We start from the raw sequence: 26,600 nt of genomic DNA on the forward strand, positions 1-26,600 counted from the left end.
CAAAATTCTTATTTTGGCAAACTCAGTTTCCTGGAAACAGACTTCTGAAATAATAAAATGCCATTAAGCACGTCTTCTGCTTAAATAGCAACACCATTCTTTGAATCTAGCCTTTTGAAATATTTCTCAGACTGTGGAAATTTTTCCAGGCTGCCTCACTAAATTTCTAGAATTTCCACTTATGTTTCTGTAAAAATAGTTTCCATATTCCCTACCCCATCGTTAGAATGCTGCTTTATTTTCAGAATAAGGAAAGATTTCTGCAAGAACATAACTGCCATTCAAAGTGGCCTCTTCTTAAGAAAACCAATAAGCAATCTTTGGTCAATTCACAATGGCTGTTGCCTGACACTAATCACCTCCCAATGGAATCCAGACACTGCACCAAAACTTTATTGCTTTCCTATGACCCACACTGTCATTCACTTCTCTCAGTCACTAACCTCTATTGTGCAAAGCTGTGTCATTTTTATCCATTCATTAAGTTTCGACAAATTACAGCTCGTGGTACAGAAATTTCAATAATGAGGCTTCTAAAGAGACATAAGATGCAGAACACTAACAGTGTCTTGCCAGATTTCTATTATTAAATTCACCCTGTTCACAATCTGTAGTCATACCTGTGACCTCTGGGTGCTTTATCAGAAGCAGGAGTCCATATCTCAAGGTGGTGCTTGTTGTCTCTGTCCCAGCAGAAAATAAATCAAATACAGCGTTTATCAAATTTTCAGTAGTAAATTCAGACTGTAGATTGTGCTTGTCCTAGGAATGATTTATTGCAATTATTTGCAAATTAGTTTGCCAGCATATTTAATTACAATAAATGCAAAATAACGTAGATTGTTATAAAGTTAAGCCATCATTGAAACTGAATAGTGCAGTATTAGAAAAAGCCACTGTATGGTATGGTAGATTGCGGAATACTTGGCCCAATCTTCGTTTCCTACTCCATGACTCCTTGCTTGCCTAAAAATTTCATTTACGATTATTTTTTTTTTAAGATTTTATTTTTTTTCCTTTTTCTCCCCAAAGCCCCCCAGTACATAGTTGTATATTCTTCGTTGTGGATCCCTCTAGTTGTGGCATGTGGGACGCTGCCTCAGCGTGGTTTGATGAGCAGTACCATGTCCGCGCCCAGGATTCGAACCAATGAAACACTGGGCTGCCTGCAGCAGAGCACGAGAACTTAACCACTCGGCCACGGGGCCAGCCCCACATTTACCATTATTTTTGCAGTTATATGGGCCATATAATATATTTTTGGCAAATGAGATCAAGCAAAATCTTATTGGTGCCACTTCTCTTTCCTTCTTCTTACTCAAAACACAGAGGCGAAAGTGGAGGGGAGGTAGACATCATTTTGGGACAGCAATATTTAAGCATGAAGATGAAGGCCTGTATACTAAGTATGGTGAAGGAAAATGGAAGGTGCTTGACCCTGTGATGAGTCAGGGCTACTGTACTAACCCTAGAATGGTTCACTACAAGACTCTACGTATGTAAGATAAATCAGCAAACTATTTGTTTAAGACATTGTTAATTGGATTTTCTCTTATTTGTAAGCAAATATAATCTTAATTGATTCTAATGAGTAAATTAGAGCCATATCATGGAAGATGTAATAAGCCTAAATCAAGAGTATGCAGTTCTCTTTTTTTATTTTTTTGAGGAAGATTAGCCCTGAGCTAACATCTGCTACCAATCTTCCTCTTTTTGCTGAGGAAGACTGGCCCTGAGCTAACATCCGTGCCCTTCTTCCTCTACTTTTTTTATACGTGGGACACCTACCACAGCATGGCTTGACAAGTAGTGCCATGTCCGCACCCAGGATTGGAACTGGCGAACCCTGGACCGCCGAAGCGGAAGGTGCGAACTTAACTGCTGCACCACCGGGCCTGCCCCAGTTCTCTTTTCTTTTAAAGAGCTTAGCTGGATTCACTATTACCTAAAGATTCATTATGAAATTGAAATTGTACAACAGCTAAGATGGCAGCACATCCTAGAACAGGTTATAGAGAAAGAGAATGGATTCACAAAAACAAGATGAGGCTGACCACTATTGTATTCCAGATGTAAGGCAATAGGCAACTTGGTCTAGGAAACAAGTGCAGGGATGAATAGAAATTATAAATATGAGGGACACCACAAACATGAAGACAGAGAGTTCAGGCATTAATTCCCCAGAAGAGAAAGTTGAGGGTAAGGGTAGTGCAGATGCTAAAGATAAGCGACTGAATAAATGGAACTCTCAACAATTGGTGATTGGAAGAGGGAAAGCACTTGATAAGGACAACTAAGGTTGATTTAGGACTGAGGGGATTATGTGACACAAAAGTGACAACAAGAGGTTAATTTTTAATGTTGACTAGACAGTCAAAAAATATGCGTTTATATATATATATAAGTGAACCAGTCCTTAGGCCAGCATTAATTTAACGGTGCTCTTATAATCTCCAGGTGACCTGTGGCATGTCTAATATTATGTAATCAACAACATTAAGACAGATTTAACCCTCTGAACAGATGTACTTCCTAGACAGAGACAGTTATAGCCCTTATTAACATTGGCTTTCCATGATTTTCTAAGCTTTTCAAATCAAAATTACCTTAAAGTCAGTAAGAAGAGCAGTATACTCATAAACTAATATTAATATTTTATCTGTTGACATGAATTTGGATATTTAGTGGCAATGTGCATATATTCAAACAAAATTAAGCTAGACTATATAGAGCAATGTTGAATGAAATCAAAGAAGACCTAAAAATATAGAAACAAATTCCATGTCATGAATCAAAACACTTAATATTGTTCAAGTGGCACAAAGATGGCAGAGTAGAAAGTTTCAGAAATGACTCCCTCTACAGAAAGAACTATTGACCTGGTATGAGCTTCTGAAGCAACTATTTTGGAACTCTGGAGTCTAGCTGAACACTTAGAGCATCCAGGGGAGTGCTTGATGAGAAAGAAGTTCATAAATTTTCCTTTCAGTTATTATGTTTTTCAGCTCTTATTGATTCTTTCTTATATTTTCTATCTCTTTGTTGAAGCTTTCACTGTGCTCATTCATTCTTCTTCCAAGTTCAGTGAGCATTTTTATGACCATTATTTTGAACTTTTTATCAGATAGGTTGCTTATCTCCATTTTGTTTAGTTCTTTTTTCTGATATTTTGTCTTGTTCTTTCATTTGACTCATATTCCCCTGTCTCCTCATTTTGACTAACTCTCTGTGTTTGTTTCTATATATTACCTAAATCAGCTACTTCTCACAGTCTTGAAGGAGAAGGCTTGGATAGGAGAATTCCTATGGGACCCAGAAGCTCAGAGTTTTCTGGCCACCTGAGGCAAGCACTCAAGAGGCATCCCCTATGTGATCTGCATGAGACATCCTGTTGCAGCCAGGCTGTAACTGTGGAATGTTGATCGGGGCTGGCTTTCAGCCCGATGCAAGGTGCAGTCATGACCACTGTGGTGCATTGGTAGAGGAGGCAGGCCCAAGGCCCAGTTTCTGGTTTCATCCATACCTGCCACAAGCACATTGGCGAGTGGGGTTTGCCTTGGGCTTGCTGCTAGGTGCATCTTTGAACCACTTTCACACGTTAGTTGATGGAGCAAGTCAAAGGCTGTCTTCTAGGTATGTCTGTGACTGCTGTGACACATTGGTGGGCAAGACTGGTCCCTCGTCTGTCTGAAAGGCATGTCTGTGACTGCTGCAGTGATTTTGTGGGTGGGGTTTTCACTGGGGTGCACCCACTGGCACTAACAGATTAGAGGGAGAATTTCAAAATGGTACCCATCAGTGCTGGCATTAGCAAGGTAGACTGAAATCACAAGAATGGCTCCTGTTACTGTCTCAGTGCCTGGGGGAAGTTTCTGCTGATTCGTGCCTCTCTGGCCAATCCTTTAAAGTCAGTAATGAGTCTCCTTTACCTATATTTTATGCATTTTCCAAACTGCTGTCTTTGGGCTGGTTTACAGGTTGAGTGAATCAGCAGGCAAGCACTTTTAAGAGTGGGTTTTCCATTTCCTATTGTTTTATAGTTTTCCTGGACATATCCCCATTGATTTTCGAAGCCCAGTGTTTGAGGGGCTTGTCTCTCTTATGCAAGATCTAAAGTTTGTGGTGGCTGATGTGGAGCTCAAATCCCTTGTTCCTAAGGGGAGCAATTCATACCTTTGAGATCTCTCTAGATTGTGAATTGCAGTGGCTGCAGTGTGTTTTTTCTTTGGTGGGCCCATAACTCTACTTTTTTTTAAAATTGTTTTGATGCTGCCCCTTTATCACTCATTGTGGAGGCTCTGTTCATCCAATCTTCAGGTCCATTTCAGAAGAAATTATTCCAAACCGTTGTAGATTTGGTGTTTGTGGGAGGAGGTGAGTTCAAGATCTTCCTATGCCATGATCTTGAGCCTCCTTCTATTTACGTAATGAATCTAAAATGAATTGTAGACCTACATGACCAAGCTAAACTTATACCACTGTTAGGAAGAAACAGAGGCATAAATCTTTGTGACCTTCTATTAGGTAATTTTTCTTCAATATGACACCAAAAGCTCAAGCAACCAAAGAAAAACAGATAAAGTGAACTTCATCAAAACTAAAAAGTTTTCCACTTTAAAGGACATCAAGCAATAAAAAGATAACTCACAGAATGGAGAAAACATTGGTAAATTATCTGATAAGGAATTTCTATCTAGAATACGTAAGAACCTTTACAACTTGATAATAAATAAAAACAAATAACCTGAGAGTAAAAGGGGAAATAATTCCAAGATTATCTATCTATCTATCTATCTATATAAATGGCTAATAAAACCATGGAAAAGATGCTCAACATCATTAACCATCAGCAAAATGCAAGTCAAAATACAATGAGAGACCATTTCACATCCATTAAGATTGCTATAATCAAAACTACAGAAAATAGCAAATGTAATGGGGATATGGAGAAATTGGAACCCTCATATGCTTCTAGTGGGAGTATGAAATGGCTCAGCTACTATTCTGCCTGTGTTTTCTTCTAAGAGTTTTATAGTTTTATCTCTTCCATTTGGATTTTTGATCCAGCCTCAGTTCATCAAAAGATTAAACATAGAGGGGCTGGCCCCGTGGCCGAGTGGTTAAGTTCGCGCGCTCCGCTGCAGGCGGCCCAGTGTTTCGTTAGTTCGAATCCTGGGCGCGGACATGGCACTGCTCATCAGACCACGCTGAGGCAGCGTCCCACATGCCACAACTAGAAGAACCCACAACGAAGAATGCATAACTATGTACCGGGGGGCTTTGGGGAGAAAAACGAAAAAATAAAATCTTTAAAAAAAAAAAAAAGATTAAACATAGAGTTACAACACGACCCAGGATTTCCACTCCCAGGTATATATCCAAGAGATATAAAACCATAGGTCCACACAAACAGTTCTACAGAAATGTTTATAGAAGTATTATTCATAATAGCCAAAAAATGGAAGAACTGAAATATCCATCAATTGATGAGTGAATAAATAAACATAGTATACCCATACAATGGAATATTATTCATCCGTAAAAAGGAATGAAGTCCTGACACATGCTACAATGACGATAAACCTTGGAAACAGGCTAAGTGAAAGTAGTGCTTTCAGTTATGCCAAGTGAAAGAAGGCAATCACAAAAGTCCACACATTATAAATTCAGTTTCTCTAAAATATCCAGGATAGGCAGATCTACAGTAACAGAAAGTAGACTAGTTGTTGCCTAGGGCTGGGATGTTTGGGGAAAATTGGGGAATTACTGCTAAAGAAAGGAGATTTCTTTTTAGAGTGATGAAAATGTTCTCAAATGATGATGATGATGGTTTCAGAACTGTGAAAATACTGAAAACCATTAAATTGTGCACTTCAAGTGGGCAAGTTGTATGATATGTGAATGCTATCTCAACAAAGCTGTTACAAAAAAATTTAATCAAGATCTTAAATACATTGTGAGACCACAGAAACAATATTTTTCTTTTTTTGAGGAAGATTAGCCCTGACCTAACGGCTGCCGCCAATCCTCCTCTTTTTGATGAGGAAGACTGGCCTTGAGCTAACATTTGTGCCCATCCTCCTCTACTTTATATGTGGGATGCCTGCCACAGCATGGCTTGACAATTGGTGGGTAGGCCCACACCTGGGATCCAAACTGGTGAACCCCAGGCCACTGAAGCAGAACATGTGAACTTAATCACTGTGCCACTGGGCTGGCCCCAAAACAATGTTGTTTTTAAATGTAGTACTCAGGAAATAACAACTTGAAATAGAAACATCAGAGATCTTACAGCTCTCCCTGACCTGAGATTAATGAAGAGGCTTCACAGCATCAAGGAAAGTCCAATAATTATAAGAAAAATATGGTGAAGTCATGTAGGTGCATTTTTCTGGGAAATTCTCCACACATTTAATCAGTTTTTCAAATTAACACACCCCAAAAAGAATGTCATTGCTTTAACAGAAAAGAAGGCAGAGAGGCAAAGTAATTTGCTTTTTCCCTCTTCTAGTTTCTTCAAACCATTTCATCTTGTTACTTTATTACGGTTATAACACATGATCTTAAGGTCTAGCTCAAATTCTAAGGGTGATTCGTTGAATATCATCTCCTTCAGCATCTGTGACTCACTTCACATCTTGCCCTAATAAGTGATTTTTCATATCTTCTCAGTGCTACAAAGTTATTGAGTAAAATAATGGTAGCCCCAGGGGAAAGAATTTTCTTCTCTGAAGTTAGCTTTTTACAAATTATGCTGGAGTCTACCTCAGCTCACATCAATGAGAACCTTGTTCCAACACAAGTGTCTTCCTGGTAATGGTATCTATTAACTTCTTTACTTAGTTTTTCAACTTGACGCTACCACTATTGAAATTCACCATTCAAATCTTTCCCACCTTAATCGAACTTCCCAAATGGGACATTTGATCTCATCCTTGAAGTTTCCTATACAAGTCCCTGTAATTTGCCTTCCATCCTTCCCTCTCTACTAAAGCACTCTCTGTAGAATTCCTCTGGCACAAAATCTAATAAAATCCAAGGACCTTCCCAGGGATGGCATTCTTTATTTCCCAATTTTATCTGTTCCATTTCTTCTAAAATGTTGCTTCTACTTTGACTTCTATGGTACAGTCTAATTAATTCTCTCCCTAGATCTCTGAAATTTGATATGATGGATAAACCTGATTTTATTTGAGATTCCTCTGCACTTCTATGGCCCAGACCGCCATCAAGTCTAAGTTTAAAGAGATGAAAAATCTCCAAGCTAGTCCTTGAACTCCATTCTCATCATACAGATCCCTCCATAGGATAACTTTTCTTAATAATTATCTGAATTGCATTCTTGTTTTGGCTCATATTTCTTCCTGAACAAATCAAAATTTTCCATGCCAGCATTCATGCTTACACATTACTTGAGAATATCAACTTCCAACTCTTTATCATTCCAAATTCATTTTCAGTTACACTCAGTTACGGCTTCCCTTTTTCATCTACCTAATCTTTTTGCCAACACACACCTCTGAACTTTTGCATTCACCAGTCAATCCACCAGAAATTCCCTTCCCTGTCCCTTATTGAAAACATTTTAAGATCTACTCAAACCTCAGAATATTCAAGAAGCCCACCTTGGTCAAGCTGTTCCTTCCCATTCATCCATATACTGAGTACAAATGATCATTTCCATCTTCATTTTATTGCTCAATACTTTGTATTTTGTTACTTTTTGTAATTGTACCCATATCACCTGAGTTGTGCATCTTGTTCTTCCTTGAATATATTATTAGCACCTAAGAACAAGGTCCATTTATTCTAGTCATCTAACAATTCAATTTTAAATTTTCCCTGATGCCTAATGCAGATCCACCCTCACAATAAGTACTTAAAGTGCTTGGAAAGTATTTCTTGTCTGACCATTTAAACATCCCTAGTAACTACAGTATTAATCAATGAACCACAAAATGCACAAGCAGTCAAATAATTGAACTGTTGTTAACATTTACCTGTTCCATTTTGATCAGGAAACAATCAATGAAGTCCCGAGGATTGTTAATGTCTAGAGATTCTTGGTGTTCTTTTATTTTCTCCAAAAGATAACTTTTTGTATAAGTAAAATTTTTAGATAATTTATTATGACTCCCTGGGAAATACTCCATTAAAGCAGGAAAAGCATTGCAGATCTAAAAGATAAAAAAAAAGTTTATTAAGTAAAAAACACTCAGTGAAGACATGTAAATCATATGCAAAGTCCTGGCTAGAGACTGTTAATATACAACCAATAAACTATGGTCTTTCCCTTAAGGGAGGAATTTCACTGTGCATATAGTAATTCTCTATGCTTACAAAAACTTCAGGAAGAGAATATGACCAAAGAATAAAATGATAATCATTTCTTAGACTTATAGATCATTGTCAAAAATAAATAACATGTTTATATCAAATCTCTCATGTGTAACATCAACTTATCCTACCAACTGGAAATATAGGGTGACATTAATTGATATGATTCACATTTTGTAGATGAGGACAGAGGTTAAGAGAGTTTGAGTAACCTGATAAAGAGCATAAGCTAGTGTCTGCTGTTTCTCACTTGCATCAAACAACCTCACAAACAGAATCAGTACGTTATTATGGAGAATGTCTTGAAAATAACAAGAAATCCAATTGAGCATTTTATGTATAAAATAACTGTGCACAAGAGCAGTTAAGTGAGTTCTCTAAGATCACACAATTATCTCTTAGACGGAATATAAGACATGGCAGCTCAGCATAGGGTGATATTGTGTTTGTTTAGGGTTCTTACACCACAAAGCCCAATCATTTTGTCATTCCTAACCCAGTTATCCTTTCAGCTAGGATCCCAACTGAAGCATCAAACATCCCCTCCCAGTTCAGAGTTTCTTAGCAGCATCTATGCTCTCAAATATTCTCCTTCCTTGATATCCTAAATTAGGATATTACTGACAAGGAATGCGATGGGGAAGTTTCTAAGTGTTGGTTGAAAGGCAATCCTTGTGGGTAATGGAAGTCTTTCAGCAAGAGTTTGGGTGCCCATTGAATGCTATGGCCATATTTAGTGGACAGTCAACAAAATGACTTATGGAAATTAGTCTTTGAAATTCAGTGGAAAAACTACTGGACAGGGAGCAAACGGACTCAAATTCAAGATCTGTATTTGGGCATTCATTTTCTTGTCTGTAAAATAAAGGGCTCAGCCATCTTTCCCAGAAGTTTACTCTATGACACTAAGCTCTGGGCAGGACTGTGGTATTCAAATATCCACTTCACAGTTTTGTCCATAGAGAATTTTGGTCTTGTCAGAGAAAGGAGTATCAATGGTTTCTCAGAAAGAAAGGATCTTGGTCTCACCTGCACCCATGGGGAGCTCATAATACTGACGGCTTCATTCAATAATTTCAACAAGTTAAGAAAATTCTGATCTGTATAATCAAAACGATTCTGGAAAATAATGGAGCAGATCACATTGCAGGGAGCACAGCCCAGGATAAAAGTGGGATTGCAAGGTGAGGCTAAAGAATCGGAAACATTAAAAAAAAATTAAAATGCACATATAAAAGTGTTTGCATTTGAGATAACAGAGAAAAGTAATTTTAGAAACTTTAAAGCAATATCTCCCTAGATATTCACTTAACAGGAAAAATTGATCGTGCATTAAATCAACATATCACTTCTATATTAAACCTGAGTTGACCATTACATACTAGCCAGTTAAATAATGGTTTTCCCTATACTCTATTCACATCCACCACCTTTTTTTACATCATTCTAACCCAACATACCTCTTATTTTGGAGGGAACTAGAACGCATTTAAAAAGTCCATTTCTTAATTTATCTGTGCAGAATAACTTCTATTTTCAAAGACTGTAAACAATTAAGGACTGATATAGGAAGAAAAAATTGATAGAGACTTCCAACTTTTTACATTTAATGAATAGTTGAAATAATTGTAAAACATAAGGGGAGACTAAAGAGACAGAGATTATGGGTGAATTTATGTATTTGAAGGAATAAATGTATAACAGAAGAATGCATCAATGATTTCTTGAAAAAAAACTAATGTATATGAACAACAATAACCTCAAGAAATGAGGAAAATCTCAAGTAAACAATCTTGCACAATGCTTAAAAGAATTAGAAAAAGAATAACAAAGCCCATAATCAGTAGAAGGAAAGAACTAATAAAAATCAGACCAGAAATAAATGAAATTGAATCTAAAAAGTCAATAAAGATAAGATTGATTCTTTGAAAAGATAAACAAAATTGATAAACCCGTAGCAAGGCTCACTAAGGAAAAAAGAGATAAGACTCAAATAAATAAAGTCAGAAATGAAAGAGAAGAGATTTCAACGGATGTCATAGAAATACAAAGGATTATAAGAGAATACCATGAAAAGCTATATGCAAAGAAACTGGATAACCTAGAAGAAATGGATAAATTCTTAAAATCATAGAACCTCTCTAAACTGAACCAAGAAGAAACAGAGAATCTGAATAGACCAATCACAAGCAAAGAGATTGAAACAGTAATCAAAAACTTCCCAAAAAACAAAAGTCCAGGACCAGATGGCTTTCCTGGTGAATTCTACCAAACATTCAAAGAAGACTTAATACCTATTCCTGTCGAACTCTTCAAAGAACTGAAGAGGAAGGGAATCTTCCTAACTCATTCTATAAGGCCAACATTACCCTGACACCAAACCAGATGAGTGCAAGGCACATACAAAAAATTAAGGCCAATATCCCTGATGAACATAGATCTGAAAGTGCACAACAAAATATTAGCAAATTGAAAACAACGGTACATTAAAAAGATCATACACCACGATCAAATGGTATTTGTTCCAGGGACGTAGGGATGGTTGAATATCTGCACATCAATGAATGTGACAAATCACATTAAAAAAAATGAGGAATAAAAATCACATGATCGGATCTTGTCAAGATGGCAGTGTGACGACATGCCAAAATCTGTGGGATACAGCAAAAGCAGTTCTGCAAGGGAAGTTTATAGCAATTCAGGCCTACCTCAGCAAAGAAGAAAAATCCCAAATAGACAATCTAAAAGTGCACCTAAAGGTACTGGAAAAAGAACAACAAGCAAAGCCCAAAATCAGCAGAAGGAAGGAAATAATAAAAATCAGAGCAGAAATAAACAAATAGAGACTAAAAAAAAAAACAGAAAAAATTAATGAAACCAAGAGCTGGTTCTTCAAAAAGATAGACAAAATTGCCAAACCCTTAGCTAGACTCACCAACAAAACAAGGAGGAAGGCTCAAATAAATGAAATCAGAAATGAAAGAGGAGAGATTACAACGGACACCTCAGAAATACAAAAGATAATAAGAGAATGCTATGAAAAGCTATACGCCAACAAATTGGATAATCTAGAAGAAATGGATAAATTCTTAGAAACATACAACCTTCCAAAATTGGACCAAGAAGATGTAGAAAATTTGAATAGACCAATCACCAGAAAGGAGATTGATACAGCAATCAAAAACCTCCCAAAAAACAAAAGTCCAGGACCAAATGGCTTCCCTGGTGAATTCTACCAAACATTCAAAGAAGACTTAATACCTATCCTTCTCAAACTCTTCCAAAAAATTGAAGAGGTGGGGAGGCTTCCTAACTCCTTTTACAAAGCCAACATCATCCTGATACCAAAACCAGACAAGGACAACACAAAAAGAGAAAATTACAGGCCAATATCACTGATGAACATTGATGCAAAAATCCTCAACAAAATACTAGCAAATCGAATACAACAATACGTTAAAAAGATCATACATCATGATCAAGTGGGTTTCATTCCAGGGATGCAGGGATGGTTCAACATGTGCAAATCTATCAATGTGATACACCACATTAACAAAATGAAGAATAAAAATCACATGATCATCTCAATAGATGCAGAGAAAGCATTTGACAAGATACAGCATCCATTTATGATAAAAACTCTAAATAAAATGGGTATAGAAGGAAAATACCTCAACATAATAAAGGTCATATATGAGAAACCCACAGCAAATATCATTCTCAATGGAGAAAAACTGAAAGCTATCCCTCTAAGAACAGGAACCAGACAAGGATGCCCACTCTCACCACTCTTATTTAACATAGTATTGGAAGTCCTAGGCAGAGCAATCAGGCAGGAAAAAAGAAATAAAAGGGATCCACATTGGAAAAGAAGAAGTGAAATTGTCACTCTTTGCAGACGACATGATTTTATATCTAGAAAACTCTAAAGATTCCACTAAAAAACTGTTAGAGGGGGCTGGCCCCGTGGCCGAGTGGTTAAGTTCGCGCGCTCCGCTGCAGGCGGCCCAGTGTTTCGTTGGTTCGAATCCTGGGCGCGGACATGGCACTGCTCATCAGACCACGCTGAGGCAGCGTCCCACATGCCACAACTAGAAGAACCCACAACGAAGAATATACAACTATGTACAGGGGGGCTTTGGGGAGAAAAAGGAAATAAAAAAAAAAATAAAAATAAATAAAAAATAAAAAAAAATAAAAAAAATAATTAAAAAAACAATACTGGGAGGTGTACCAGTATTGTTAAAAAAAAAAAAACTGTTAGAAATAATAAAGGAATACAGTCAAGTCACGGGATACAAAATCGACATGCAAAAATCTGTTGCATGTCTATACACTAACAATGAAGTAGCAGAAATAGAAATTAAGAATACAATCCCATTTACAATTGCAACAAAAAGAATAAAATAACTAGGAATAAACTTAACCAAAGAAGTGAAAGATCTGTACACCGAAAACTATAAAACAGTGTTGAAAGAAATCAAAAAAGACACGAAGAAATGGAAAGATATTCCGTGCTCTTGGATTGGAAGAATTACCATCGTTAAAATGTCCGTACTTCCTAAAGCAATCTATAGATTCAATGCAATCCCTATCAAAGTTCCAACGACATTTTTCACAGAAATAGAACAAAGAATCCTAAAATGTATATGGAACAAGAAAAGACCCCGAATAGCTGAAGGATTCCTGAGAAAAAAGAACAAAGCTGGAGGTATCACACTCCGGGATTTCAAAATATGCTACAAAGCCATAGTAACCAAAATAGCATGGTACTGGCACAAAAACAGACACACAGATCAATGGAACAGAATTGAGAGCCCAGAAGTAAACCCACGTATTTATGGACAGCTAATATTCGACAAGGGAGCCAAGAGCATACGATGGAGAAAGGAGAGTCTGTTCAATAAATGGTGTTGGGAAAACTGGATAGCCACATGCAAAAGAATGAAAGTAGACCATTCCCTTACACCATGCACAAAAATCAACTCAAAATGGATTAAAGACTTGAATGTTAGATCCGAAACCATGAAACTTCTAGAAGAAAATATAGGCAGTACACTCTTTGACATCAGCCTGAGCAGCATATTTTCAATCCCATGTCTAACCAGGCAAGGGAAATGAAAGAAAAAATGAACAAATGGGACTACATTAAACTAAAAAGCTTCTGCACAGCAAAGGAAACCATCAACAAAACGAAAAGGCAACCTAACAATTGGGAGAAGATATCTGCAAACCATATATCAGATAAGGGTTTAATATCCAAAATATACAAAGAACTAATACAGCTCAACAACAAAAAAAACAACAATCCAATTATAAAATGAGCAAAAGATATGAACAGAGATTTCTCCACAGAAGATATATGGATGGCCAACAGGCATATGAAAAGATGCTCAACATCATTAGCTATCAGGGAAATGCAAATCAAAAGTAAAAATGAGGTATCACCTCACTGCGGTCAGAATGGCTATAATTAACAAGACAGGAAACAACAAATGTTGGAGAGGATGTGGAGAGAAGGGAACCCTTGTTCACTGCTGGTGAGAGTGCAAACTGGTGCAATAATTATGTAGAGCAGTATGGAGTATCCTCAGAAAATTAAAGATAGATCTACCATATGATCCAGCTATTCCACTGCTGGGAATTTATCCAAAGAACTTGAAAACACAAAGGCATAAAGATACTTGCACCTCTATGTTCATTGCAGCATTATACACAATAGCCAAGACTTGGAAGCAACCTAGATGCCCATCAAGAGACCAATGGATAAAGAAGATGCGGTATTTATACATGATGGACTACCACTCAGCCATAAGAAATGATGAAATCCGGCCATTTATGACAACATGGATGGACCTTGAGGGTATTATGATGAGTGAAATAAGTCAGAGGGAAAAAGTCAAATACCATATGATCTCACTCATAAGTAGAAGATAAAAATAATGACAAAGAAACACAATGCAACAGAGATTGGATTGGTGGTTACCATAGGGGAAGCAGGGAGGAGGAGCGCAAAAGGGGTAATTAAGCTCACATGTGAGAGTATGGACTATAATTAGTTTTTGGGTGGTGAACATATGTAATCTACACAGAATTCGAAATATATTATGATTTACATCTGAAAATTAAAAAATAAACATTGTTCAACCTCAAAACAAACAAACAAAAAATCACATGATCATCTCAACAGATGCAGAGAAAGCATTTGGCAAGATCCAACATTCATTTATGATAAAAACTCTCAATAAAATGGTATGGAAGGAAAGTACTTTAACATAATAATGGCCATTGATGCCAAAACCGCAGCAAACATCATACTCAATGGTAAAAAACTGACAGCTGTTTCTCTGAGAACAGAAACAAGACATGGAAGCCCACTCCATCCACTCTTATTCAACATAGTACTAGAAGTTGCAGCCAGAGCAATAATACAAGGAAAAAATTAAATGTGATCCAAATTGAAAAGGAAGAAGTAAAACTGTGACAATTTGCAGATGACATGATTCTATATATAGAAAACCCTAAAGAATCCACCAAAAATTATTAGAAATAATCCACCAATGCAGTGCAGTTGCAGGGTACAAAATCAACATACAAAATCAGTTGCATTTCTATACACTAATAACAAACTAACAGAAAGAGAAATCAGGAATACAATCCCATTTACACTCATAAAAAAGAATAAAATACTTAGGAATAAATTTAACCAAGAAAGTGAAAGTCCTAAACACAGAAATCTCTAAGGTATTATTGAAATAAATTGAATAAGACATAAATAAATGGAAAGATATTCCATGCTCATGGATAGGAAGAATAAATATAGTTAAACTGTCTATATTGTCTAAAGAAATCTACAGATTCAATGCAATCCCAATCAGAATCCCAATGACATTCTTCATAGAAATAGAAAAAAGAATCTTAAAATTTATATGGAACAACAAAAGACCCCAAATAGCCAAAGCAATCCTGAGAAGAAAGAACAAAGTTGGAGGTATAACATTCCCTGAATTAAATTATACCACAAAGCTATAGCAATCAAAACAGCATGGTACTGGCAGAAAAACAGACACATAAATCAGTGGAACAGAATTGAGAGCCTAGAAAGAAAATCACGCATTTATACTTAGTTATTTTTTGACAAAGGAGCCAGGGGCATACAACGGAGAAAGGAAATCTCTTAAATAATTGCTGTTGGGAGAATTGGACAACTAGGTGCAAACGAATGAAAGTAGACACCACCTTACACTATACACAAAAATTAACTGAAAGTGTATTAAAGCCTTGAATGTAAGACTTGAAACCATAAAACTCCTAGAAGAAAATATGGGCAGTATACTCTTTGGCAATGGTCTTAGCAGTATCTTTTTGAGTTCCATTTCTACTCAGTGAAGGGAAACAAAAGAAAAAACAAACAAATTGGACTACATCAGACTGAAAAGCTTCTGTGAGGCAAACAAAACCATCAACAAAACAAAAAGACAACCCACCAACTGGGAGAAAATATGTGCAAATCATATATTCGATGAGGCATTAATTTCCAAAATTTGTTACGAACTCAGACAACTCAACAACAAAAAATGAACAATCTAATCAAAAAATGGCAAAGGATATAGACAGACATTTTTCCAAAGAAGATATACAAAACATTAATGTGTAAAGATATATTCACCCTTATGTTCATTGCCTCATTTTTCACAATAGTCAAGACTTCGAAACAAGCTTAGTGTCCATCAAGAGATGAATGGATAAAGAAAATGTGGTGTATATATCTACAACAGAATACTACTGAGCTATAAAAAGGGTGAATTCTTGCCATTTGCAACTACATGGACGGAACTTGAGAGTATTATGCTAAGTGAAATAAGTCAGATGCAGAAAGTCAAATTTGTTATAATGTCACTCATAAGTAGAAGATAAAATCAACAACAATAAACAAACACATAGATACAGAAATTAGATTGGTGGTTACCAGAGGAGAAGGGGAGAGGAAGGCAAAAGGAGTGACAAGGCATGTGTATATAGTGATGGATGATAATTGGTCTTCGGGTGGTGAAGAGGATGTAGTGTACACAGAAATCAAAATACAATGATGTATATGTGAAATTTATATAATGTTATAAACCAATGTTACCTCAATAAAAGATTTAGCCAAATTAAAAATAAAATAAAATTCCTTAATCAAAAGAAAAGAATGGACAATGAAAACAAGACAATTTCATTTTTAAGGAATCATTGAAGAGTAAACATTTTACATCATAACGTTATTTGACCACTACTAATTATCACAGTAGATATTATGCAAAATAGACTGGAAATTTACAATACCCTTATTGAGTATATTAAAATTGTATACTTTCTTGCATCTTACATTTGCTTTCCTCAAAAGAACGTTATAAAACACAGACGTATTTTGTATGGCAAAAGAATTCTGGATAAAGCATATAAAATTCTTTTAAAAAAAGATATACAGATGTCCAAAAGGTACATGAAAAAATGTTCAACATCACTAATTATTAGGAAAATGCTAATCAAAACTCCAGTGAAATATCAACTTACACTGGTCAGAATGGCAATAATTAACAAGACAAGAAATAACAAGTGTTGGAGAGGATGTAGAGGAAAGGGAACCATCGTGCACTGCTGGTAGGATTGGGAACTGGTGAAGCCACTATGGAAAAAGAGTATGGAGGGGTCTTGAAAAATTAAAAATGGAAATACCATATGACCCAGCTATCCTACTATGAAGTATTTATCCAAAGAACAGGGAATCAACAATTCAAAGAGATTTACACATCCTTATGTTTGTTGTAGCATTATTCACAATAGCCAAGACTTCGAGGCAAGCCAAGTGACCATCGATGGATGAATGGATAAAGAAGATGTGGTAGATATAAGCAATGGAAGACTACTGAGCCACAGAAAAAGACAAAAGGGTGTCATTTGTGACAACATGGATGGACTTTGAGGGTATTATGATAAGCAAAATAAATCAGAGAAAGACAGATGCCATATGAATTCACTCATATGTGGAAGATAAACAAACACACATGTGGATAAGGAGAACAGATTGCTAGTTACCAGAGGAGAAGTGGGTTGGGGCAGGGTAAAAGAGGTAAAGGGGCACATTTGTATGTGATGGATAACAACCAGATGATTGGTAGTGAACATTTCACTCCATACAGTAACTGAAATGTACACCTGATATTTACACAATGTTATAAGCCATTAAGACCTCAATAAAATAATTAAAAAATAAGAAGGTAGATTTGTTTATCTAAAATAAAAGTAAAATGAGAAATTTTTATTTCAAACTGAATCCAGGGTAAGGCAAACAAAAAAGTTAAAGTTGATAAATGGAGTCCTTTTACTTCCTCATTTCATATATAGAAAACAAAAGCAGTTTTCTGCAATTAGGAAATACAGTGCTCCACCATCACTAATTAGCCCCTAAATTTAATTTATTTGGGTAAAACTACCCTTTGTAGACCTGTGGGAAATTATTCTGCATAGTCATCAACAGTACAGTGTATTTTAATAAATTTTAAAATTTGACCATCATTTTGTCAATTCTATCATTTTATAGGTGAAGAAATAAGTAGAGGAAAGGTTTTCTTTTTGGTGGGGAACTTTAAAATGAAATCATAATCAAATGACCAATAAACTTTATATGCAAAATGCTCCCAAATTAACTTTTATAGCTTTACTTAAAGGTAACTTGAATAATAAATGATATAAAGAAACAATAGGGCATTGAATACTAGGAAACCTGTTGAGTTATCTGCTTCTATGCCAGGCTCCTTTACACATTCTAGGGTTCTGAAATTTCAAAAAAAGTTTTATTTTAGCTAAGAAGGTGGACAATAATTTGCAACAACTAGGGGATGTGTGTATGTGAGAGAGATTCACAGGTAAAATCAGATTTGTAGTTTTTCCTTCACTTCTTTTGGGAGATACATTTTAAAATAGGGCAAATTGGAATCAAAGCAGAAAATCAGTCATTGTGAAAAGCATGTGATAGGTTTGTAGAGTTGGCAGAGGAAGGTAAATAATTACCATTTAATTCTAATCCAAAATCCAATAAAGAGGGGGGGAAAATAAGTAACATTGAAAACAGAACCAATTATAGTTAGGGAGAGGGATTAGTAGCAGTTGAAGTTTAGTTAAATGAATCCTTATAATACTTGGTATTTGCATATTTTGCAGAATTATGCTGTAGCGTATACATTCATGAAACATATAACTCAAGACAATATAGTAAGTGGTGGCTAATATGAAATAATTCATGCTGATAGTTTTTAAATCATGCTTTGTTTATATGAAAATTATAATTGGTGAGAATTCCACAAAGATATGCCAAAGCAATTAAAACCATATAATTAAATCATAAACCATATATAGCATTATTTCTGGTGGGACTGGAGGAAGGTACATTGGAAAAAAACATCAGACACATCAGTGAGGATGACCATACAAACACAGTCCAATTAAATGAGAGCACATGTCAGTTGGTTCAGCAACATAAGGGTGTGAAATTTTATTCACACTTGACAAGTGTTCCCTGGTGAGATGTTCTGGAATAGGTAACTCACGATTATGCTATGGGAAGAACAATGCTCTTTAACTTTTAAAAAATGACTCAAAACCTTCTACTTTTACAATCTAATGATTTGAAAATAAACAAACAAAGCTGGGACAGGACAGGATTAAATGACCTTTTATGCCCACACTGTATGCACAATCATGAGTGTACACTCACAACAAGCAGACATACACAAAATCTCCCTTGGCTCTCTGCTTTACACTCTCCTTCTTCCATCTGAGACCTCATAGCCACTACCCATAATGAAAGATTTTCCTTCCCCTGAAAAATTTCAAGGACGTTATTAGAAAAGAGAGCTAGCTGTCTGTTAAGGTCAGAGGTAGAGAGTATGAAATCACTCACCACCAGTTTTTCTCAACTCCTCCACAAGGCAGCTGGCTTCCTGTTGAACACAATCTTCAATGCTCCTCTTTCCCATGCCAAAATTCCTCAAGGTCACGAGGGAAAAGCGCCGCATCTCCTTCCATCTCTTCCCATTGCTGAGCACTATTCCTATCAGAGGGGAAACAGAAACTGGAAGGGAGGTTCTCTACAAAGAAAAGGAAGCTGACACTTGGCACCCTTGTGGATGGGCCAAACTCTGCTGAGGAGATTTTCAAGTCTCTGTTTTCTATTTTCTCATTCCCATTACCACTGCTGAACATGCACACACACACCTACCATGTCTTTTATTATTAGTTCTTTCAACTATTGGGATACTGCCTCTTCCAGAAAACTCCTCTCCCTGATCAATCAGGGCTTCCTTCACTGCTTCATATCCATGCAGCACCACAGTGGGCTCCAAGCCCAAATACAGAGTGAACACAGGACCATAGACTTTTGAAAGCTGGAAATGGAAAGATAATACCAGTAATAACAAAAGAAGTCACAAATTGGTCTACATTTTGTACATGATATTATCATCGTGTATTTTATATGTTTATTCTGCCATCACAGCTTTAAATACTTCTGAATTTTATTCCTAAACATGTTGATTATTATAGCTGCCACATATGGAGGGCCTATGCTGTGCCATGATCTGGGCAATTGGTACACAACTTACATATAATCCTCACATCAACGCATTCAGCAAGTTTATTTGCTGTGTTTCACAAATAAAGAAATTAATGTCAGAGAAGTACAAATTCTTTTGCAGTGCACATTGGCTAATAAATAGAAGATCCAAATTTGAACTTATGTTTTGTCAACTTCTGATGCTTGAGCAATTTCTCAGTCCCCAATGTCTCCCATCTTTGGAACAATATGAGGCTAATTGCTTCAGTATCACCTGTGGAACTTCTCATTGGAATTCTGTTTTAGTAGCCTGTAATGAATACTAGAAATCTATATTTTTAAAAATGAGCACAGATGATCTAACACCTACTCCACTTTGAAAGCACTGGTATTACTAACATGGAAAGAGAGGAAGCATCACAGAGGCAATGCATGAACATATAGCATCTCATGGAAGAACAATTTCTTCTATCCTGCATCATTCATAGGGCATAGACAGCAGCTTTGTGCAGAATCCAAAAGAGCACTCTTACCACCCAATGGATCCTGAATGATTATTTCTTTCACTCAATTTTGCTGATTATGAGCCCATAGCTATTTCTTGAGATTAGACATAATTTGCTTCTTCAGAGAACTTTAATTTTCATGACTAATCTGAACAAAACCCATAGCTCATAAAGAAGGTAACTTCTTGAATAGGCTCTCTAATCTTTTTCTCCTTCAGGCAAAATATCTCAACAAATGACTATGAAACAATTTAGACCAGTGGCATTCCAGACTTTTGCCACTTTATTATTTTGATCCTATTTTAGGATTACTTAAATTTTTCTCTTCTTCCAAAATGCATTACTTCATTCCACTATCTGACAATGACAAAGAAAAAAATCAATGGAAACATTGACGTGTGCAGTATTTTCTGTACAATGATCTATTTTAATCATTTGCCACTAGGAATGCATTTTATTTAAAAGTAAAGGTTAATTTACTTACCCTTTGCAAGCCACAGAAGGAGCACAAAACATACTTACATTGAGTAAGGATTTGCTTATGTCCTTAACATCTAACCGCAGGATATTTCCAATAATAGGGAGAGGAGTGGGACCAGGTGGCAGCTTCCCTTTCCTGGAGCTTTGTTTCCAGAGTGAAAGGAAAAGCAAACAGGAGAGACAGAGCCCCAGGACCACAACTGGATCCATTGTCTCTTCTTGCTTAGACAGCTGTGAGCCTGAAATCCAAATCTTTTATGACACTCTCTGTTAATTCAGCAAGTGCCCCCTCTGACGTATAAAAAGACTAACCAGTTAAATCCTCTTTATATTCTCTTTTGAGTGGACTTTTGACCCACCGATAAAGATGGAAATAAGGTGTTCTTTGGTCTTGCTCTTCTTCTTTCCGATCTCTTATCCTTGAGATTCAGGTTTAGTTTGCCTGGAATGGGCCAAGAAGTAGCAATTAAAAAACAAATAAACAAAAACCCTCACGTAGTTTCAAGTGCAGCCGAGATAAAGAACCACTGAAGTAAGCAATTTGGTCCAAAATATTGCGCAATATTCTGGATTCTCAGATTGATGACCAGTTGAGAATTTATGACTTTAGGGGAAATCAGTGAATTCTATTTCTTAAATATAAAAAATATTTATCTTGTAATGTTTTATCAAACATTAAGATACTTTCTCCTTAAAAATGTAAGCCTTTTAAATATTTTACTGTACTGTACTAACATTACAGACACCTAAACATAAAATAGCTACCATAACTCACATCTTGTATAACTATATATATATATATATATATCAAGTAAAGTGCTAAGTAAATATACACATCTTTTACTATTAACCCCCCTAAAAATCACAGAAAAATAGAGTTTGTTATCTTTTATTTTTAAAATGGATAAGGGAGACACCAGGATCAGACAGTTCACAGGTGGGAGGACTGAGATTAGAACTGAGACTTCTGATGGCCACTGTGGTGCACTATTGCTTACACTACTCTGCCTCAAGAACAATTTTAGAAAAACAAAACAAAACAAAATAGTATTTACTCTGAATTTACACCCCATTGACCCTGTTCATGAAATAACAGGATTCACATTAAATAGATGTCCCTTATTTGATTCCAAGGATAAAAAGACCATAGGTTCTCCACTCTCTCTGTCACTACAGAGGTGAAACTTGCTCAGTGTAACTGAGGGAAGAGTGAATCTCAGAGAATTTAGGCAAGGAGAGCTTGAGAACTATGGCTCCCTCCATCTCCCAGTTGCCTCCAGAGACAGCTGCTTCTGTGCTTTTTTGGCCTGTCATTGTCAGAAATAATGAAATACTGTAGTATGTAGTAAGCAGATGGAGATTGTAGACAGAACAATAGGTGTGGTGTGGCTTCAGTGAAGGATGAAAGGCAGAGACTTCATTAAACAGACCCACAGCACAGAACCACCACAACGTGCAGACCTGATAAGAGATGACATTTAGTGGTGGTGAGGATCTAAATATTACTGTAATGATATACGTTAGTAGATAACTAATGGGAAAGCTTGAACAAAGACATGCTCTGTAAAGATATCATTGTAGTGTTCCAAATTGATTAGAGCAGTTATTTCTAACCTCTTTTAGGAAGGGAAAAATTAAAATGTGTCAAGACCTCTGTTACAAACTGTTTTAGTTCTCATGTTTACAGGGAGGCTGACAAATAGAAATTTTCGCACCCATCATAATCCTTTCAGTTCTCTAAATTATCTTTGCCTAAGGCGAAATTATTCCCATTTTAATGATGAGGAAGCTGACCTTGGAGTTTCAGCATCTTGACTAGGTACACAGACTGCGGGTGGTAGAGCTCAGACCTCACATCCCCTGAGTCCTGCATGCTACCTCCAAGAAAAACATTGAGTTCAAGTAAGTTCTCCAAATTTACTGAGTGTGTACTCTGACTCAATATTCCATGATTCACCCTAAAAAGTGACGTTAAAAATAAACATTAATTTAGTTAATGATTACAGCAACTGCTGATTAAAATGGGGTTCAGAAAAGTTTAGTTTTGTAACCTTTAGAACTTGAGTGAGTCCAGGTCTCTGTGAACCTTGTATATATGACAAAGAGAAGCAGTAATTTGCTGCTTGACTCACTTGGATGTAAACTCTAAGAGATATTCACCAGCTTATTTTAGATAAGATAAGTTCAGTCTCTCTCTTTAGAGTAATTGTTTTACTCCCAGAGAGACAAGTATGTCTTCCCTGCTCCTCCTTCCTTCTCCTCAGCGTCCTTCCTGGCCTTTTCTTTACTAGAATGAAAGAGTAATAGATAATTTGGAGATAAAAGATATCTCTGAGGTCAGTTAGTCTAATCTTTAATTTTAGAAATGAAAAATTTATGACTCAGTGAAGTGAAGTGTCACCAATGCATCTGTTCAAGACGTTATGTTAGAGTCCAGGTTTCCCCACTCCCAGTTCAGTGACTTCTCCCATTGAAGAGATTTCCCATTGCTGACCAAATAGATGGACAGGAGAGCATCAGTGTGAAGTCCTCCACAGTCACAAAGTAATGCAAACTTTGGCTTGGCTTGAGTTGTGGATTAGACTGTGATTTTTTAAAATTAATAGACCTTATTTTTAGAGCAGTTTTGAGTTCATGGCAGATTAAATAGAAAGCACAGAGAGTTCCCACATACTCCTTCCCACACTCACACATTGGCTCTCCCACCATCAACATCCCATACCAGAGTGGTACATTTTTTACAATTGATGAATCATCATTGGCACATCATTATTAACAAAAGAGGACAGTTTACATTTGGGTTACTCTTTGTGTTCTACATTCTATGGATTCTGAAAAATGTATACTAACATGCATCAACCTTTGTAGTATTATACAGAATAATTTTACTACCTTAAAAATCACATCCCCTGAGCTATACTTATTCATTCCTCCCTCCCTCAAATGCTCGACAACCAGTGATCCTTTTACTCTCTCTATAGGTTTTGCTTTTCCTGAATGTGGTATATTTTTGGAATCATACAATATATGTCTTTTCAGATTGGCTTCTTTCACTTAGTAATACACTTTAAAGTTTCCTGTGTGCCTTTTAATGACTAAAGAGGTAATTTCTTTTTAGTACTGAATAAGATTCCATTGTATAATAGTACCAGGGTTTATTTATCTATTCACCTACTGAGGGATATCTTGGTTGCTTTCAAGCTTTATCCATTATGCATGAAGCTGCAACAAAAGTTCATGTGCAGGTTTTCGTGTGACGTAAGTTTTCAACTAATTCAGCTGATACCAAGGAGTGCGATTGCTGGATTTTATAGTAAAGCTATATTTAGTTTTTTAAAAACTGCCACACTGTTTTTCAAACTGGCCATACCCATTCCCACAAGCAATGGATGAGAGTTCTTCTTGTTCCACATCTTGCCAACATTTGGTGTTGTCAATGTTTTTAAAATTTAGCCATTCTACAGTTGCGTATCAATATTTCATTGTTGGTTAAATTTGCAACTCCTAATAATGTATGATATTGAATATATTTTCACATATGTATTTACCATCTGTATATCTTCTTCGGTAAGGTGTCTCTCAGACTTTTTGCCCATTTTTCAATTGGGTTCTTATTGTTGAACTTTAAGAGCTCTTTGTATATTTTGTATAACAGTTCTTATCTGATATGTCTTTTGAAACTATTTTCTCTCAGCCTGTGGCTTGTGTTTACATTCTCTTGATAGTGTCTTTCATAGGGCAGAAATTTTTAATTTTAATGAAGTCCAATTTATCAATTCTTTTTTTTTCATGAATTGTACGTTTTGTGTTGTATTTAGAAAGCTGTCACCAGACATCAGCAAGATGATAGAATAGAAGATTTCTCATTCATATCTCCACAAAGAAACAATAATTTGGCAGCAATTAATGGACAAAATTGCCTTTGCAGGAGCTTTAGGATCCAGGAAGGAGGTTTCAAAACCCCAGTGGAACCCAAGACTGAAGAGGGCAATTCTGAGAAGAGGCTTGCCAACCATGGTCCTGACAACAGATCTGACAACAGCTCCATCCTCCTGTGGACTCAGCTACAGCCCTCTTAGCAATGGTCCTACTTCCAGCACCATTCACCAAGTGACCCCGGAGGAACCCGACACTCCCCTGCTTTAGGTAAGAGGCCATTGAAACTTAGTCCCAACTGTGGACCCTGAAGTAGGTTATGATACATCTCCAGACCCTTTTAGTCATAGTCCTGGAGCAGTCCTGCCTACCTAGGGATCTTATAAGAGACCCACCCGTTGTACCTTAAATATATAAATTTGTCAATTACACCTCAAATATACCTCAAAGATAAAAATTTGTCAATTATATCTCAATAAATTTGGTAAAATAATATAAAATTTTTATTTAGTGTTTTTCCATATTTTCTGTGTTTTTTATTCTGGCATTCTTCATCTTTCCATTTATTTCTATAAATCTTTTCATCAAACTTGCTAAATTGCCATTTTCAGATAGTTCTAATACTTAGATTTAACAGGTTTTTCTTTCTATTGTCTACTTTTTATTCTCAAGCTTTTTGTGTACCTTGTTTGTAGGTCAGGTTATTGATTTATCTTTTGTTCTGTTGAAATATAAAATGCATCCAGTAAAGTGCATTGATCTTAAGTATATACTTGGGTGAATTTGTACATATATATACATTTTTATAAGCACCATCCATGTCAATAACTAGAACATTTCCCAATACCCCAGGAGGCTCTTTCATGGCCTTTTCCAGTACTTTCACCACACAGAATTAACCATTATTCTGACTTCTGTCAATGAAGGTTAGTTTTGCCTATTCTAGAAATGTACAAGATTAGAATCTTCCAGAATGTGCTTTTTTTAATAAAAATGAGGTCATATTGGCTTGTAAGGTTGTGTAATATCAAGTGTGCACTATTATATTTCAGTTTCTGTATAGACTGCATCGTATTCACCACCAATAGACTAGTTTTTATCCATCACCATACATGTGTGCCCCCTTACCGCTTTTGTACTACCTTCACCCCCTTCTTCTCTGGTAACCACTAATCTGTCTTCCTTATCTATGCATTTGTTTATCTTCCACATATGAGTGAAATCATACAATATTTGTTTTTCTCTGTCTGGCTTATTTCACTCAGCATAATATCTTCAAGGTCCATCCATGTTGTCACAAATGGAATGATTTTGTCTTTTTTATTGCTAAGTAGTATTCCATTGTATACAAATACCACATCTTCTTTATCAATTCATCCATCAACGGGCACTTGGGTTGCTTTCAAGTTTTGGCTATATATATAATAATTCTGTGATGAACATAGGGATGCATAGATCCCTATGCATTGGTGTTTTCATCTTCTTTGGATAAATACCCAGTAGTGTGATAGCTGGATCATATGGTATTTCTATTTTTAATTCTTTGAGAAATCTCCATACTGTTTTCCATAGTGGCTACACCAGTTTGCATTCCCACCAGCAGTGTATGAGTGTTCCCTTTTTTGCACATACTTCTTCCTTTCCCATTTGGATTCATTTTGTTCCCTGCATAATTGCTCTGGCTACAACTTCCAGTACTATGTTGAATAAGAGTGGATAGATTGGGCATCCTTGTCTTGTGCCTATTCTCAAAGGAATAGCTTTCAGTTTTAAACCATTGAAGATGGTGTTGGCTGGGGGTTTATCAT

The 26,600-nt window shown here is 36.3% G+C and overlaps 1 protein-coding gene across 2 annotated transcripts in view; it reads right to left on the minus strand.

Moving 5' to 3' along the window:
• Nucleotides 1-21,412, minus strand: part of LOC124236085 (cytochrome P450 2C42-like) — a 32,486-nt gene extending 11,074 nt beyond the window's left edge. The window contains exons 1-7 of one of the 2 annotated variants that reach the window (XM_046654756.1): nt 21,276-21,412; nt 20,959-21,155; nt 19,598-19,763; nt 19,280-19,429; nt 9,367-9,527; nt 8,001-8,177; nt 621-762 (exon numbers count right to left, since the gene is read on the minus strand). In XM_046654756.1, the coding sequence (XP_046510712.1) occupies nt 621-762; nt 8,001-8,177; nt 9,367-9,527; nt 19,280-19,429; nt 19,598-19,763; nt 20,959-21,126 (964 nt within the window). In that variant the 5' untranslated portion in view covers nt 21,127-21,155; nt 21,276-21,412. Of the gene's footprint in view, nt 1-620; nt 763-8,000; nt 8,178-9,366; nt 9,528-19,279; nt 19,430-19,597; nt 19,764-20,958; nt 21,180-21,275 lie in introns of those variants that run through there. The other variant, XM_046654757.1, reaches the window with a different exon arrangement.
• Between the last annotated feature and the right edge of the window lie 5,188 nt (nt 21,413-26,600).

This window comes from Equus quagga, chromosome 2 (genome assembly GCF_021613505.1).
Source record: "Equus quagga isolate Etosha38 chromosome 2, UCLA_HA_Equagga_1.0, whole genome shotgun sequence".
NCBI classification, from domain to species: Eukaryota; Metazoa; Chordata; class Mammalia; order Perissodactyla; family Equidae; genus Equus; species Equus quagga.